The following is a 15,197-nucleotide window of genomic DNA, read 5'->3' as shown; positions in this document are numbered from 1 at the left end:
TAATGCCTTACCTACATATTCTGATATTTCGATATAGATTTTCTGCAATTAGCTGTCCTACAGCAAAAGCGGAAAGAGATTACTTTTTTTTGAGGTTAAGAGGAAAGGATCTAGGATCATATTTGTGCTAAAGATTCGTAATATTGAATCTAATAATACGAGCAGACATTTATGTCCTTGAAAATATAACTACCCGTTACGTTTTTGGCGCACGAACGTGGTGACTCGAATTAGTGAAAACTACCCTGATAGTAGATTTTTCTTTATTTTATCTTTACGACTAGCAGTGAACTTCGTAGCGAAATCCCGTTTGTTTTCGTACCCCGTTCCCTTGGGAAGAAGTCCCTTTTGGAGTTCACCTTAACGTCTTCAAAGAAACCTACATTCTAAATGTTATCACAATAGTTCTTTGTTATGTCGCTCGAGGTCGTGCAGAGGTTTCTTTAATTCCTTTGGCGCACGAACTTCTTCTCAAAGAAAGGAATTAATTTCTGTCAACCATAGCCCTCCTTCTCGACCTCTTATCGTGATCGGGTATATTCCCTTATACCTCAAGAACGGATTGTCAGAAGAAGATACTCACAAAGGGCGATTGAGACGTCTTCAAGAAATATATCCATTGGTGATGTCAAAACAAAAGCTATTTCGGCTTAAAAAATGCGCTTTATCTAGAGTTGTGCACAATTTATACTTGTTTCTTCTCATATTGTGCTGTCGACACTTCGCTACCGCATTTGCGGATATACTTTACAAGTTCCAAGGTCGTTTTCGGTATATACCAAAAATTTCTCATTACCATTGGCTTTGCATAATCATTTTTTAGGCTTCTTACTTCTGGCTCACTCCTTTCTTCCTACGTGATTTTTGCTTTAGACATCGATATTCTTGAGTATAAACCGCAGAATTTGGATTTTCTCAATATTGCGCAAGGAAAATTCATTTGAAGTCCCACCGCCATCTTATTATTTCAAGAACACTATGCGACTGAAGTTTCTACCTTACCGGCTTGGCGACCTGTGGCGTACTTACATAGAATTTGTTTACCTACACTTCGGAGTTGTTTATACCTGGAGATTTCGAGATAATTCCCATAACTGCAAGTATTTATGAAACCTTGGAGATTATTATCGTTCCGATATACCTGATATTACGTATATTGTTTTTGTCGTTACAGAATATTTGACTTTACGGATGTCCAGACCCGCTTTTGTCTACATAATTCGATTACTACAAAGATTCATTTCTGTTAGTTTGATTACATTGTATCCTTCAGATTAGCTATGTTATACCGATATTAGTACGGTTGCTTTGTAAATTAGTTTTTGAATTTACAGAGACTTTGTCCGAAGCCGATATCGACAATTTTTAGTCGCACTATTTGTTTTACTCGGAAGGATTGGTTCGCACTACCTGATCTACATTCTGAATCGGTTAGATTGTGTTGCTGTCAAATAGAAATGTAGTTATTTGTGCATCGTAATAGTTATTTCTTGAATTTAACGCCACGTTTATGCTTTTATACCCGAATTTATACGAGAAATCCGTAATCGAGTTAAACTTTTGCTTTTGCTAATGTCAAGTCATTCGAATTATTGTTTCTTTTTGAGTATAAATTTCAGTTTAATTATCCGATTGCCTCATTGGCAGACGTTAGCATTCCTTACGCAATATCTTATGTGATGCCCTATTCACAACGCCTTTTATTTGTTTGTTTTGTTGTTTTTCTGTTACAGAAAAGGCTGAATGCGTCCTTGTGGGCTCACAAGGTTGCGACCCGAAGTTCAAAGGTCATTTTTATTTTTCGTCCGCGTTTGATTATATACTGGTTTTCGATACAATCGAATTGTAATTGTTACACTTGCTAATATATTAAAAAAAATGAGCAAAATCAATTAATGTACAGGGTGTTTTTTTCGAATTCTATAAATTAGTCAAGAATACGACTTTCAATTATCATACAAATCAGCCTTTGACTTTGATTTTGGACAACGGACTGTAACGCCGTTATCAGAAACGTCGAAGCGTCACCTCAAGGTTAACACAACCGCCAAAAGTGTATCTCCTTTTAGTGCTTATGTGATGTGAATCTAATGGTTTTGTGAGTTCGTCCGTCTGCTCCTCGTCTAAGTCGAGAAGGAAAATAGACAGCGATGTCAAACCTTCGCCAATCGATGATCTATGAGTTCAAGGATCGGTGCTATTGAATATGAGCCGAATTAAAAGTCGTGTCCGAATGCGGGCGGATTTAATTAGGTTCCAGCGGTGCACAAAATTTCCCTACCGAAAATCGTATGCGATTCTTCATATTTTGTTTTATATTAAGGTAATTTAGGGGCGCAATTTTAATGCTTGCCCTAGGCGCCATTTGAGAATGCTACGCCACTAACACCCTGTAGTTCCTCATTATAAAATTATAAAAATATTATTAATAGTTTTCGAAATACAAACAAAAAACTGAAAAATGGGGTCTTTTATCCCCTTCCCTGATGCCAGCACACTTCTCACCCTCGGTGACTTTTAGTATGTTTACCTGTACACCTCCAGGGATAGCTGTACAAACTTTCAAAACTACAGGAATTATTCGGCCTTAGTACCTTAATTTACCAGGCTACATTGTGAAGAAGTAAAATAGTAAGTCTACCGCATGTCCCTTATGTTAGTTTTTAACATAACCAAAATTCGGGACAAACAATGTCACCTGGTAACAAACCAATCAGGAGGATTGAGGAAAATTGGTATCATTCAAGATCGCTTATCATGTTGTCGGCGTAGTTACAAGGGCCGACTAGAGTGCATCGATAAATTTGGAAGATATGGGTATATAAACTCCCTTGGTATCGCCATAGGTTCACTTTAGTTGTGACTGCTCAGTCTCAGAGTAATAAAGATGAATATCTTGACGTCCATAGTTCTTTCTTTTGTGAGTACTTCATTCTTGTTACCTGTAAATGTGTTTTTCAATTATAACATTTGTAGCTAATTGCCAATGTTTGCTCCGCAAATGTCGGTGGTTCTAAACGCAATCTACTTAGAGAACATCTAGGCTGGAATGATGCTGACCATGAGTACGAGACGACCGAGTCAGGGAACGAACTTAAGGAAGCCTCATTTGAGTGCCGCACTTCAGGAATGTATCCCGATCCATTCGATTGCAACAGGTACCATCATTGCGCTCGCCATGGGAACGACGGCGATTGGAACAAGACCCCTTTAGAACACTTCAGCGATACATGTAACTGTGGCTACGCGTACAACTCGAGAACAACCTTCTGCGACATCTCGATCAGGAACAACGGCACGTGCAACAATAACCCTATCACCACGTGTGAGCATCCGGGGCAAAACGGCAGGATGGAACACAATCCTTCGTTGTACTTCATCTGTCAATATCATCATCAAAATGGACAGCTGTATCCCTTCATGTATGCTTGCGAACATGGTAGAAAGTATAACGCGTACAAGTACCTTTGCGAGTAGTGTTTTACAAGTAGGAGTTGTGCTGAATTGTACTAGATAAACACTTTTTTACATTTCAGCTAACATGGAAATAAAAAATATGCAAAATTGTGCGCTTTTAGAAATCCTTGTACCATAACTGATGTAGTGCCGATAGTAGGTACTTACTCAAAAAATAACTGGCATTGCAATTTTGTTTAAAAGAAACCAATCGTGCTTGATTGTGTTGGATAGCGTAATATGTCGTAATTCTTCTTTGATTAATTAAACAAATAAACCCCTAAATTTGTGACAAATCATTTTTTAAAGATTAAGTTGCGGTTTATTCTTTTAGATTTTGTTTCTCTCCCACCCTGCTCATTAACACGTATTAGAATAAAAAAAGTGCCAAGTTCTTGACAGAACAGCTTCCTAGCTCAAAACCAAACATCGCCCGCGTGTCAAAACGTTTCCCAGGAAAGTTTACTGTTTTCCGATGTAGAACAAGAATATTCCATTTGAAAAAATTAGTTACCCCACACTTGACCCTTGAGGGACAGTTATGTGAAAATGTGCATAGCATCATTAAATGGGCTCCTCCACATGAAGAATATTTTATATAAATCATTTTTGGATATCCCTGCTAGTTTCCGTAATAATCGATGGTCTCAAAATAAATGGGACACTCTGTATATAACTTAATTGAAAGTCAAATATAAAATTACGAAACTGTAGTCGCCAAGTTCTATTATACAGGTGCAGTTAATCAATTGAAACTGATATCTTTTGTAGACAACAACTTGTATTACTGTTTTGTTTCGAATGTCTTAGTTATACTCGGAAAAAACGAAATTTACATGATATTTGATGTTTCCTGTTCAGATTGAATTGTTCTAAGATATACATGATGTTTACTTTCACCTACTAGGCAACCACCTAAAACGAACTAATGCCACATCCGAGGGCTTATGTCCGATCCTGGAACGAGACGTGGGGACGAGAGGAGGCGGCGCAACCGCCGAAACAGAGCTTATGTCCCAACCGGGAGGAATTAAACGGCATACGCGTCCACAGGCATGCGAAACTTGACCCTCCCCACAACTATTTCGGAATTCGAACTGAGTTTAATCACGATTGAATGTGTGCCATAATGGTCTAGTGGAGAATACTTGGCTTGCAACCGGGCGTTGCGGGTTCGATTCTTTGCATGAACTTTTTTATTTTTTTTTACAAAAATGCGTACCCCAATTCAGCGGAGTTGGACATTAGGCGATTACTAAGTGTAAGATTGTCTTCTCAAATTTTTTGAAAAGCCACACTATTAAAAAATGCTAGCTATACCGGACCAGAAGATACATCTGATCTAAACCAAATTAAAACACAATGTTTTTAGATTCTATCTGCAGATGTGACATACTACGAGCATTACAATATGAAAACCTCAAATTCAAAAATTCAAAAAAATCAAATATTAGATTCTTGTCCAACGTTAGGGTCTATGCGCTACCGGAAAATGTTAACCGATTTTTTCTTGTTTTGTCTATATAATGCGCGCTATTACAACTTCAAAATAAAAAAATTAGTTTTTTCGGTCCACCCTAATGAAAAACCGTTGCTAATTAAATGAGTTGCAGTAAACAGCATCCGATTAGGACATTAGGAGTCGTTTCAAAGGAAGCGTTAGCTTGTTTAAGCCCTCTAAGCTCACCCCCTTTTGAAATAATAATAATAACCTTACAGCTCTTATAAAAACCCACAAAATTGTGTTTTTAATGAACTTTGTGTCATAAATAAGTAAAAGAGATATGATATGACATATTTTTTTAAATAGGAGCATGATTATCTACATTACCGGTATATATTTCGTTTACTCCACATTAGACACTGTGATAAAATGTTAATTTTTGAGGGTTAAATCATTTTTCTAACTTAAACCACAATATGGGATGATATTTACGGATTGAAATATTCTAACAATCACTACTCAACTCATCTGAACCAAATTTTACTCACCTTAACCTTTAAGATATAGTGTTGTGTGTAACTACAGCATGCGGGAGTTGCGACGATCGGCACCTGCAGTAATTATGGGTCACCTTGTATGTACATTTCAATTTTATTTCAACGTTAAACGTGGATTTTTAGATTAAGCGCAATGCCTGTCATGTCACGCGACGTCGAAGTCGATTATGTTTGTATCCGAATTTTTTTAATCTTGTTTATGTAATTGTAAATCTAAAGTGCCTGTTAAAAAGATGAATGTTTCTCTGCGGTTGTTTCGATAAGAATTGTTATCGCTGCGTACGCGAATTAAATTTCGAGATAAAGACGTGTTACCGCCGGTTAGAAAACACAGATGCGGTTTGATTTTTCGAAGACGCACAGTATTTTGTCAACGAAGTAGAGGTGGAAGTTGAGGATGGAAATAATTGTTAAATAGAAGAGACAGACGTTAAAGAAGACTTGCCTTTTGCCTGTCCGTAAATCTTCTTTGGTGCTCGTGTAGCTCTTTGCAGTGCGTTTAGCCGTATATTGTAGCTGTTTATTTTATGGCGTTTTGGTAAGGACAGCCAGTCGTGATGTCCTCGAAGAATTCTCCCAGAATGTTCAGCAATTCTGTTCCAGCTTTTCGTAATAGATTAGAACATTTTGGACACTCTTGCGATGAAAACCAATTAATTGCTAATTTCGTTTTTATCTTCGTTTATTTATTTATTGTTATTGATGGCATTACTTAATAAAGCGAGCTTTTACTTTTTTTTTAAGTTTCTTGTACAAGGCTACTAACATGTGACGTCATCGAAACGATAAAAAAACCTCTTTCAAATGAGCCTAATCAAAGGGTACATATTGCTATTTAAAAAAATTCAATTGTTTTATGTTATTCATTTGTTTTCTGAAATAAAAACAACTGAATGCTACCTTTCATAATAGAAAAGTTATGTGTTGTATATAGTCGTTATTTACCGAGATATACAGTGATATTCATGTAGAAGTAGACATAGGGATTTTCTGTAGGAATTTCCTATGTATACTTTTAAATGATAAAAAGTCTTCTGAAGGACGCCTAACTTTATGCCACCAAAATAACTATCTACAACAAATGAAGATTTGCCTGTCATATTAATTAATTTGAGTATTATCGCTTTGACTTCCCTATTCTAATTTCGGTTCGTGTGCGATGTATTCAACTAAAGAAAAAGTTGACATTTTCAATTGGTATAGTACCGACAACAGTTAAAGAAACTTAAGAGATTTATTTTCTGTGAAGTCAAAGCAACAATATTCAAATTAATAATTAAATATGGCACTGTAATGGTCCTAGGGGTCTATCAAGCCGACACTGAAAACGTTGACTCGACTGATGGACGTTTCGCGGCACTTTTGAATTTGGATGGCAGTTGGCTCGATATGGGTGGCACGAATGAACTCCTACGTTGTGTAATTGGTTCTTGTATGTGTTGGGACGTGAGACATAATTGGGAAGAGAATTAAATAAAAGACAGAACTTTTGTGCGTAAGAAATGACAAAAACGAATAAATATATTACGCACACAACAAGCCCATACCAGGGAAACCTTCTACGGGACAAAAACCCCGAGATAGGCCACACAAATACGTGAAATAAATCACCTACCGCAATAAAATGCAAGAGAAAGTACACATAAATAAAACATCTCAAATTGTATGAAAAAATCAGATAATCGAATCAAATACAATTAAACAAGTTCATAAAAACAAAATACATAAGACAATATATATGCAATACAAAAATACATCAAAATACCTGTACAATCAATTGAGATAACAACTCGTAAAATAATAAATGACATGTACATGGGAAACATCAACATGGTGTGGCTCTATTCCAGCCTTCATTAACATAATTTTATTTGACATGAAAAGTACATGTGAGAATACCAATAGTATTCATGTGAAAATCGATTATCGCTCAAGCAGAACATATTTTAAATAGAGGAAATGTTAATGAGAGGGCCCTTAAATATCTCGCATTGCTAAGGTGCTAAGAACTGCAATCCGCACGAGACGAGTAGGCAACAGATACAACGAAAGATCTAACTGTATTAAGGTACGTTTCCTATGAAGTTATGTCTGTAAATAATTCATCCAATACTTCTCCATCCGATTTTCCCATGCCTGATCCACGCAACCTCTCTGTGACTGGTTCATCTTGTTCTCCTGTGGTTAATCACTTGCCTCTTCCGTGGCTGGACCTACTCATTTAATTATAATGAGATCATTATATGTCTAAAACTCGTCCAAAAGTGGGTGTTCCGTCATTTTTTACATAATCAGTAAACTTCTATACCCCCATTTAGATTGTACTGTTTGCTGGTTCTCTATTTTAGAACTGCTTTCCTTTAAATATTGAAATATACAGTACGTAAATTTTAACTCTGAACATCCAAAATTCCTACGTTCAATTTTTAAGTATACAAGTCAATGCATTAATATGCCTGACAGTTATGCAACCCACCTTACACAAATTTGACTAAAAAAACTTGGCAGTTATTTTAGATACGTATTCGGCGAATTTACTTAGCAGATACGACTTATTAACTGTGACACTGTCTTTAAAGTGGTTTTATCATATTTTTTCAGTTCATTTGCGGTGAATTATCGAATTCAATACCGGCTTGTGTCAAATTTCAAATTCTCCCGAACAGTGATGTAATTGAAGTTTCTTCTACGTACGCCAATATATTTAACTTCATTCATTAACAATACAACCATCAACATGAAATTTTTTAATGATGAATTGAGCCAATTGACGCCATTTTGCATATCTGGATATTTAGGTGCAAAAATAAATCCTGTGAGTATTGAAATATATCTGTAACACGTCCTTTTCTTCTTCTTTTGTATACATTTTATTGAGAATATACGTCGTTTAGTATAAAAACAGGCGCCTACTGCAAAATTTGTCTTTTTCTTCGCATGAGCTAGATAGAGATGAAAATATCATAGCATAATTTGTGTACAACTCACAGGCGACCAGTTTTACTTAGGTGGCTGACTGTTTTTGTACTAGATGTTACATTGGTTGTATATTTCAAGGGGTATTTGACTTGTATATTTAAGAATTGAACATAGGAAATTTGTACTCGTATGTTCGGTGTTAAAATGTACGCACTGTGCATAGCCCTTGAAATGTAAAATATTCTTAAGTGTAGTAACACATAAAACATAGGTGAAAAGTTCTTAAAAGACATCAAAGATTCTTCATACGATTTAAGAGACTTTTTCTGAAAAGCCTTGGAATTCTTATAGGTGCATTTTTACAAATTAAAATCATTAGAATACATGCATTTTAGTGGTGGTTATAAATTGTAATAACACGTCCAAACGTCCCTACTTGGTAAAGAAAAATGTGTCTGATGTGACTTCTAATTCTGCTTGTAAAGCAATTACAGATGTATCAGTAAATTTTCTAGTAAGAAAACTGCACCCTGTTCTTGGAGTTTGTTCCGCCTGAAAGTAGGCAATTCATATTGCACATTTCAGTGAAAACAATTTTCAATTTTGCCATCCATATATCGCACAATTGAACGAACACGCAATTACCAATTGCAATATCACGGTCGTGCAATATCCTTCCGTATTCGTAAATCTAGTAAAACGGAATAAATGTAAGTATTATTTTCAATTTTCCTACGTTATAAGGAAACAAGGAAACTCCCTACGGCGAACGTAACGAGCAGGTATATGTTTTCTCATTTGAAATGCATTGACAAGCTAATACGGTTTGAGAATTCTAAATTTATTTTTCGTGTATCGAACATATTGGTATGTATGTGATTGTGATTGTGAGAAAATCTATTCCGGAATAGGTATGTTATTTCTGTAACTTTCGTATTTGGGATTGATATAGAATTTATAAAGGAAATCTTATAGGCTTCTGTGTACCTACTTCTTTTTGTGTTTACTCGCGTATTTTTTAGGTCTTTTCATTTCTTCAAAAGTAATTCCTAAATTGTGATTGGTTTGATAATTATGATTGCTTCGCACTAACGGAGGTGGGGGCGTTTGACTGGGACGGTGCCTTTTCTACATAGAACTTTTCCGTACATATGACGGTAAAGTTAATGATTTGACTAAATCTTTCGATCTTGTTTAAATTGGTTCCCAATCTAAGGAAGAGGAAACATAATACACTCGAAATTTGTGAATATTGGTCGTTCAGAATCGAGTCGTTCTCGTTACCACTACGATATCGTTTGTTAACGACAATATACCTACAGAATAGACCCCTTAATCATGTATCGATCCTACTAAGTTTCCACTATAACAATGCGTACTGATCGCCGATTAATTCATTCATTAATTAACTGAAAGTTCATAACCTCTAGGGAAATTGAATTCTTGATATTGCGCGCAGCTTGGTTTCTCTGTCTCACTTTAAAATTTTCGACCCCGGTAATAAACAGCCACAGGATGACGTCATTTCAAGCACTATTATTAACACATTTATTTGGTACTTATTACCGATAAGCACCTATGATTTAATTCGTACTTGTAACTTATTAACCTTCTATATTGGCCCTAAAACGAAACCGGCTTCTAATTGCGTACTTGTTTTGCTCAAAGTTAAAAATTAGTGGTTAAACGACCCAACATAATTAATTGATAATTCCGCCGTTTGTTTTTTGATCTTGTCAGATTTAATTTGATTTTCCTAAATTTTTTTCGATTATTTTCTGGCGAATGGTTTCTGAGTATAAACTTGTGTTAAATGCTTGTGAAAGTTTAAGTCGCCGATACGTTGTGGGACGCTCCAAAATTAACCAGAATTACGCGACGATCCTGCTGATGCGAGATCAGCATTTGCTGTATGGCATGGGTTCTGCTGATGCGGAGTCATTTTCAATCAACGTGGGTTTGATAAAGATTGTCAATGTGGGGTTCTAGGGGTTTTATTGGTTGAGAAGGGGTTAGTTGATTGGTAGAACATGATCAATGGGCATAGTTTTAAAAAATTACGCTGGTGGAAACTTACTGTTGGTAAAAAATCGTGGGGTAATTCAGATTAATCCGAGGGAAAATGCGCGTTAAGCCACGAGATTGTTCACGTTGAGCGGTCCAAAAAGATAAGTCGATAAGTTAGTGCGGGATTCGTGAGAGATCCGAGCGCGATAGAAATTGGATTGATCTCCAATTAAGGAACAAAAATGCGTGAATCTGAGTTTGTTGACTTCCAATTCACATTCACATCGCACAAAGACACAACTGTGGAAAAAAATTAAGGGGTTGTTCGCAGTGAAATTATAGTATTGTTAATGACATGGTAAACATTGACAAAAGGACAGTTTCACAAATTTTAATGGAGGAGGGGCATAAGATTTTCACATAACGGTATCAAATATGTGATTCTGCATTAAGAACAATGATTAAAACTCACAAAAATATAAAATGCTGCATACAAAACACAAATACGATATAAAGAGATGCAAAGATTACAACCTGCATTAAATAACACAAAATAACTACGCTTTCATGGCCATTAAAGACAAGATGCCAAACGTACTCAACATTCGTGCTTTCTAGATGGCGCAGGCAGATTTTCTCCTCCTAGAAATTGCGTGGTTGCCAACGCTCAAAAATGTCTGCATCGTCGTAGGTTGTAAATACAAGGTGGAGCTTTTCAACCTAGTTAGACAAAGCAAGTTTTAGTTTCGTTTGCAAGTATATTTCATTAATTAGATTAGATTAAATTATGATGGTTTTGTAAGAAAATGATAATCACTCTCATTATTAAAATGAAGGGGATGTAAATTAGTTTGTAAGATGTGAAATTTAATGTGATTAATTTGTAATTTGACTCCTGTAGGAATCTGGAATTAATCTAAATTTCATCAGGAGAGGGCGGTAGTTTCGGAGACGTCATGTTTGTTGACATTTCCCACCAGTACAAGTACCATCACCATTTCAGTCCCACTTCCTTCCGAACACTATATAAAAAGGAACCGAAGCAGAAAGGGGGTCTTAGAATCTTTGCCCTGATTCTAAGTACCACAGTCCTGTTCCGGTTTTGATACTGGATGCTAACAAGGTTAAGTTACAGAGAAAAAGATCGACATGAGATAGATCAAACTACAAGGCAGATCAAAGACCCGTTCTGTCAACGTTTCCAGTTGGGTCGCATTCAGACATACAATTTAGTTTCTGTATAAGTGTAAATATTTAGTTAATTTGTGTACATATATTTCTAATCATTATATTACTTATATTCTACCAAGCTTTAGTTAATTAAGTAGTGACCTGGATCCCCGATATAGAGCTACCCAGAACAGCTCCCTGTGTTCCTGAACGTAGGCAACCAACATACACGAACAGAAAGTGGTGCAGAAGAGAGGTTTTCGAAGTCCTTAGGTTACGAAGAGGTAAAGGGTAGCCTGTAACCGCTAGGACCAGTACAAGTTTTAAAAAAAGGAAAAGTACCCTTAACTAAAGAGTACCGATAATTGCTTTTTTAAATTTAACATTTAATTTTACTGTTACGGTGGACATAATTAAATATGAATAATAATAGGTATCTAATTACCAAATTAAATATTCGCCAGTTACACGAGGAAACCAAGGCTCAGTCGATACACCGGAACACTCCTTAGCTCAGGATGAAAAAATCTGAGTCAAAGTTCAAGGAGATGATGAATGTTCACGGTGTGATGCAGAGTGACTGGGTTCCGGAGGGTCAGAAGAAGAGAAACTCCATGCAAGAAAGTTCGGAAAAAGACACCAAGTTGGTTTCTCCATCAAGACAATACACTTTGTCATACAGTAAAGCAATATCTTCCGTACTCTCCCGATTTGGCCCCGCGTGACATCTACCATACCTAAACATTCAATCAGCGTCGAAGGGCCCATGATTTGAAACTCTGGAGGCAGTTAAACAAACATCGGCGGAGCTACTCCACAGCTGGGCAGAGAATGGCTTGTAGTACCACTACCGACAATGGAAAACTCGAGCAAAGATGTCTAGGGATAGGAAAGGGGTAACTTTCATGTTCCACAATTTTTACAATGGAACCGTTCTGTAGCGTCAGTTCTGTTATTTAAATTGGTAAGAACTCCAAATTTTTATTAATTTCATTTAAATGTGTAGTTCTACGTAATGGTTTTGTGTACATCATTCGATCGCACTCATTTTAACTTAAATTTGAGGACTTATCTACATTCTCCTGCTGCAACATTGAACTTTGTTCCAAATTGGCAAGCAAATTGATAAGGATACAAGGTTTCTGTTAATTTACCGTCTATCACTGCCTTTAAGCACATATAATGCAATCCCGGATTGTTTCCAACTATTCCTTTGTCTAATTCTTTTTTACAAAATGGAATCGGCATGGCGCTGCACTTGTTATTGACCAACTTGGTACTACAGAACGTTGTAATCGGATTATAACCATAACTCTGTTCTCCATCCTTATTGCATTTAGCAGCTCTGTGCTCCAATGGTTCTCCCACAGTCTTTGGCGGTAAGCAGAAGTGATACGATTCGCATTCGTAAGGATCGGGAAAGATTCCAGTGGAAGAACAACCAAACGGAGGTACTTCGGTGGGAATACACACGGTACCCGTCACACATTTTCCCTTGTCGCAGAACGTTCCAGTCGAACACGTTCCTATCGGATGTATTTTGCAGTTAGTACCAGGACTCTCACAGACGCATCTGCCTATCTCCGAGCAGGATTTGCATGTCAATCCAAGTGGAAGAGTAGTCGACTTGCAAATTTCATTATCATCTCTCTGTGGTGCTTGCCGATAATCAGCATAAGAATTGACAACGTTGACCGTGATAATACAGTGAAGTACCTGAAAAATTAAAGTAATTACATACCATAAAACGCATTTCATTTGGATGGGTTGATAGGCGTGCCCTATTTTTCGTTTGGCACAATCAACAATATCCGCGTACCGTACTTACAGTAAGCTTAAGAACTGTGATAAAAGATGGTTGCTTCATTTTTTCAGTACCTACGTTACGGACAAAGATTGAAGTATTTTTATGAAACCAATACTCTTTATATCAAAATGGTACTGGGTACGTCATCTGAGGTAGTGTCGATAAGATTAGTAGAACAAAGCATTTGAGATTCTCAGATGACCTAATGATAAGTGACATATTGCAAAACGTGTTTTATTGTGGCGTCCCATCCAGATACCTTCCTCACTCATGGTCTGGCGAAAATTTTAATACAACTTTTGAAAGTCACGTGTGAACTGAAACCATTAAATTTAGAAGCGCTTCTGAGATGTAATCTGAGAATTCGAGTACACTTTAAAACTAAAGTCTAAATATGCTTTGCTTTGTGGAGGGACAATAAGTAGCCAATACGTGCATGACGTAAGTATTGCGCCGTAAATGACTTGGGGTTGGGACCAGCGCGGCGAGAGCTATAGTGTAGGTAGTAGATATTGCTTTCCATTGGCTAAGCGTTTCTGAATATGCGACGTAAGATAACGTGGGTAGAGTAGAAATAGCTATTTATTTCATAAGGATATTACCGTTGCCATAATTAACGAGGATGTAGCAACATCCGAGTTTATTATGGCGGGTAATATCCAAATGAAATACACAGCTTTATCGAAACATACTAGATAAATTGTATCCCTCGTTACGACAAAACAAATTCCGCTATTACTTTCTCCTTGGTTACGACAAAACAAACTTAAATTTTTCTCATGATGGATAACGTCGAAATCGTTCCCCAAGATATTTTATTAGAAGCGGAAGAGGTTTCTTTAAATCTATTGCCAATTCAATCCCGAGAATTATACGAAAAAGAGTATCGTGTCGTGAGTTCTGTACCTGGCGTGAGGCGCGTGGAGCAAAAGGAGCTTCAGAACCTATTTTGCTTGCGTACTTTAAGACCAAGGTGAGTACTTAATTTGGAAAATTGGAACTTTCCTTCATAACGCAGTTAACTTTAATTTTAGCAACTGTGAGGTAACCATAAATGTAAATAAAGTAACAAATTAAGAATACAGTATTAATTGGTTTTCACTTACTGTTCAGCGTTTCAAATATAGATAGAAGTGTCCAGTAGCCAATCTGTAGATATAAACGGTCATGCTAATAAATAAAAACGTGCTTTTAAGTGTCAATATACAAGTTGATAAGTACCTGAACCCAATAGCTTAGCCGCTCTCTTCCATACAGGTTACGTTAATATTAGAACTCTTGTATTATGGTAACTATGATATTATGAAGGGAAACTATGCTATTATGAGAATTTGTTATTTTGGGGTACTTTTCACGCAAGTTCACTAATAAATTAAGTACGCAATAAATGTCATGTTTCGATAAAGCACTAAATCGTCTGGTACAGGTATACAAAAGTTCCCTGCATATAAAAGATGTTAAAAAGAGGAGTGTGTACATGAACATTTTAAATAAAAAGGCGACTTCCCATCCCATTTGAAAATGTGTCATTTTATTTGTTTACCTGAAACCGTCAAGAAAATCTAAATTTCAGGGCTATTTTGACATTAGAAAGTTGATCTTTACCTACTAGTACTGTAATATTTTTGCCTGACTCCCATTACAGTCCTAGTACATGCAAAATAAAAATTAGATCGTTCAATCAACGATTGGATACTTATAATTCAGACTATGTGGATATTTTTAAATATTAATGTACCTACGCAGCAAAGGATGATGGTTTTTTAATTACTAACAATTAATGGAATATGTGTGGAAGTAATTATTCGTTTAGTTTTACGCCGGTCATTAAAAGGTT

General features: G+C 36.4%; 2 protein-coding genes across 2 annotated transcripts; one reads left to right on the top strand and one right to left on the bottom strand.

Annotated features, from left to right (window-relative positions):
• The first annotated feature begins 2,866 nt into the window (after nucleotides 1-2,866).
• LOC116177625 lies at nucleotides 2,867-3,554 on the top strand. Its single transcript, XM_031496633.1, has 2 exons — nucleotides 2,867-2,920; nucleotides 2,977-3,554. Exons 1-2 carry the CDS (start codon nucleotides 2,888-2,890, stop codon nucleotides 3,475-3,477), a joined length of 534 nt encoding a protein of 177 aa, XP_031352493.1. The 5' UTR covers nucleotides 2,867-2,887; the 3' UTR covers nucleotides 3,478-3,554.
• A 9,005-nt stretch (nucleotides 3,555-12,559) lies between these two features.
• LOC116179663 lies at nucleotides 12,560-13,703 on the bottom strand. The gene is made up of 2 exons (XM_031499474.1): nucleotides 13,382-13,703; nucleotides 12,560-13,269 (listed from the first exon to the last, which is right to left on the bottom strand). Exons 1-2 carry the CDS (start codon nucleotides 13,418-13,420, stop codon nucleotides 12,622-12,624), a joined length of 687 nt encoding a protein of 228 aa, XP_031355334.1. The 5' UTR covers nucleotides 13,421-13,703; the 3' UTR covers nucleotides 12,560-12,621.
• Between the last annotated feature and the right edge of the window lie 1,494 nt (nucleotides 13,704-15,197).

The sequence above is a fragment of the Photinus pyralis genome, unplaced genomic scaffold (assembly GCF_008802855.1).
Source record: "Photinus pyralis isolate 1611_PpyrPB1 unplaced genomic scaffold, Ppyr1.3 Ppyr1.4_LG8, whole genome shotgun sequence".
In the NCBI taxonomy this organism is placed as follows: Eukaryota; Metazoa; Arthropoda; class Insecta; order Coleoptera; family Lampyridae; genus Photinus; species Photinus pyralis.
This window is presented reverse-complemented; position numbering and strand designations above follow the sequence as displayed.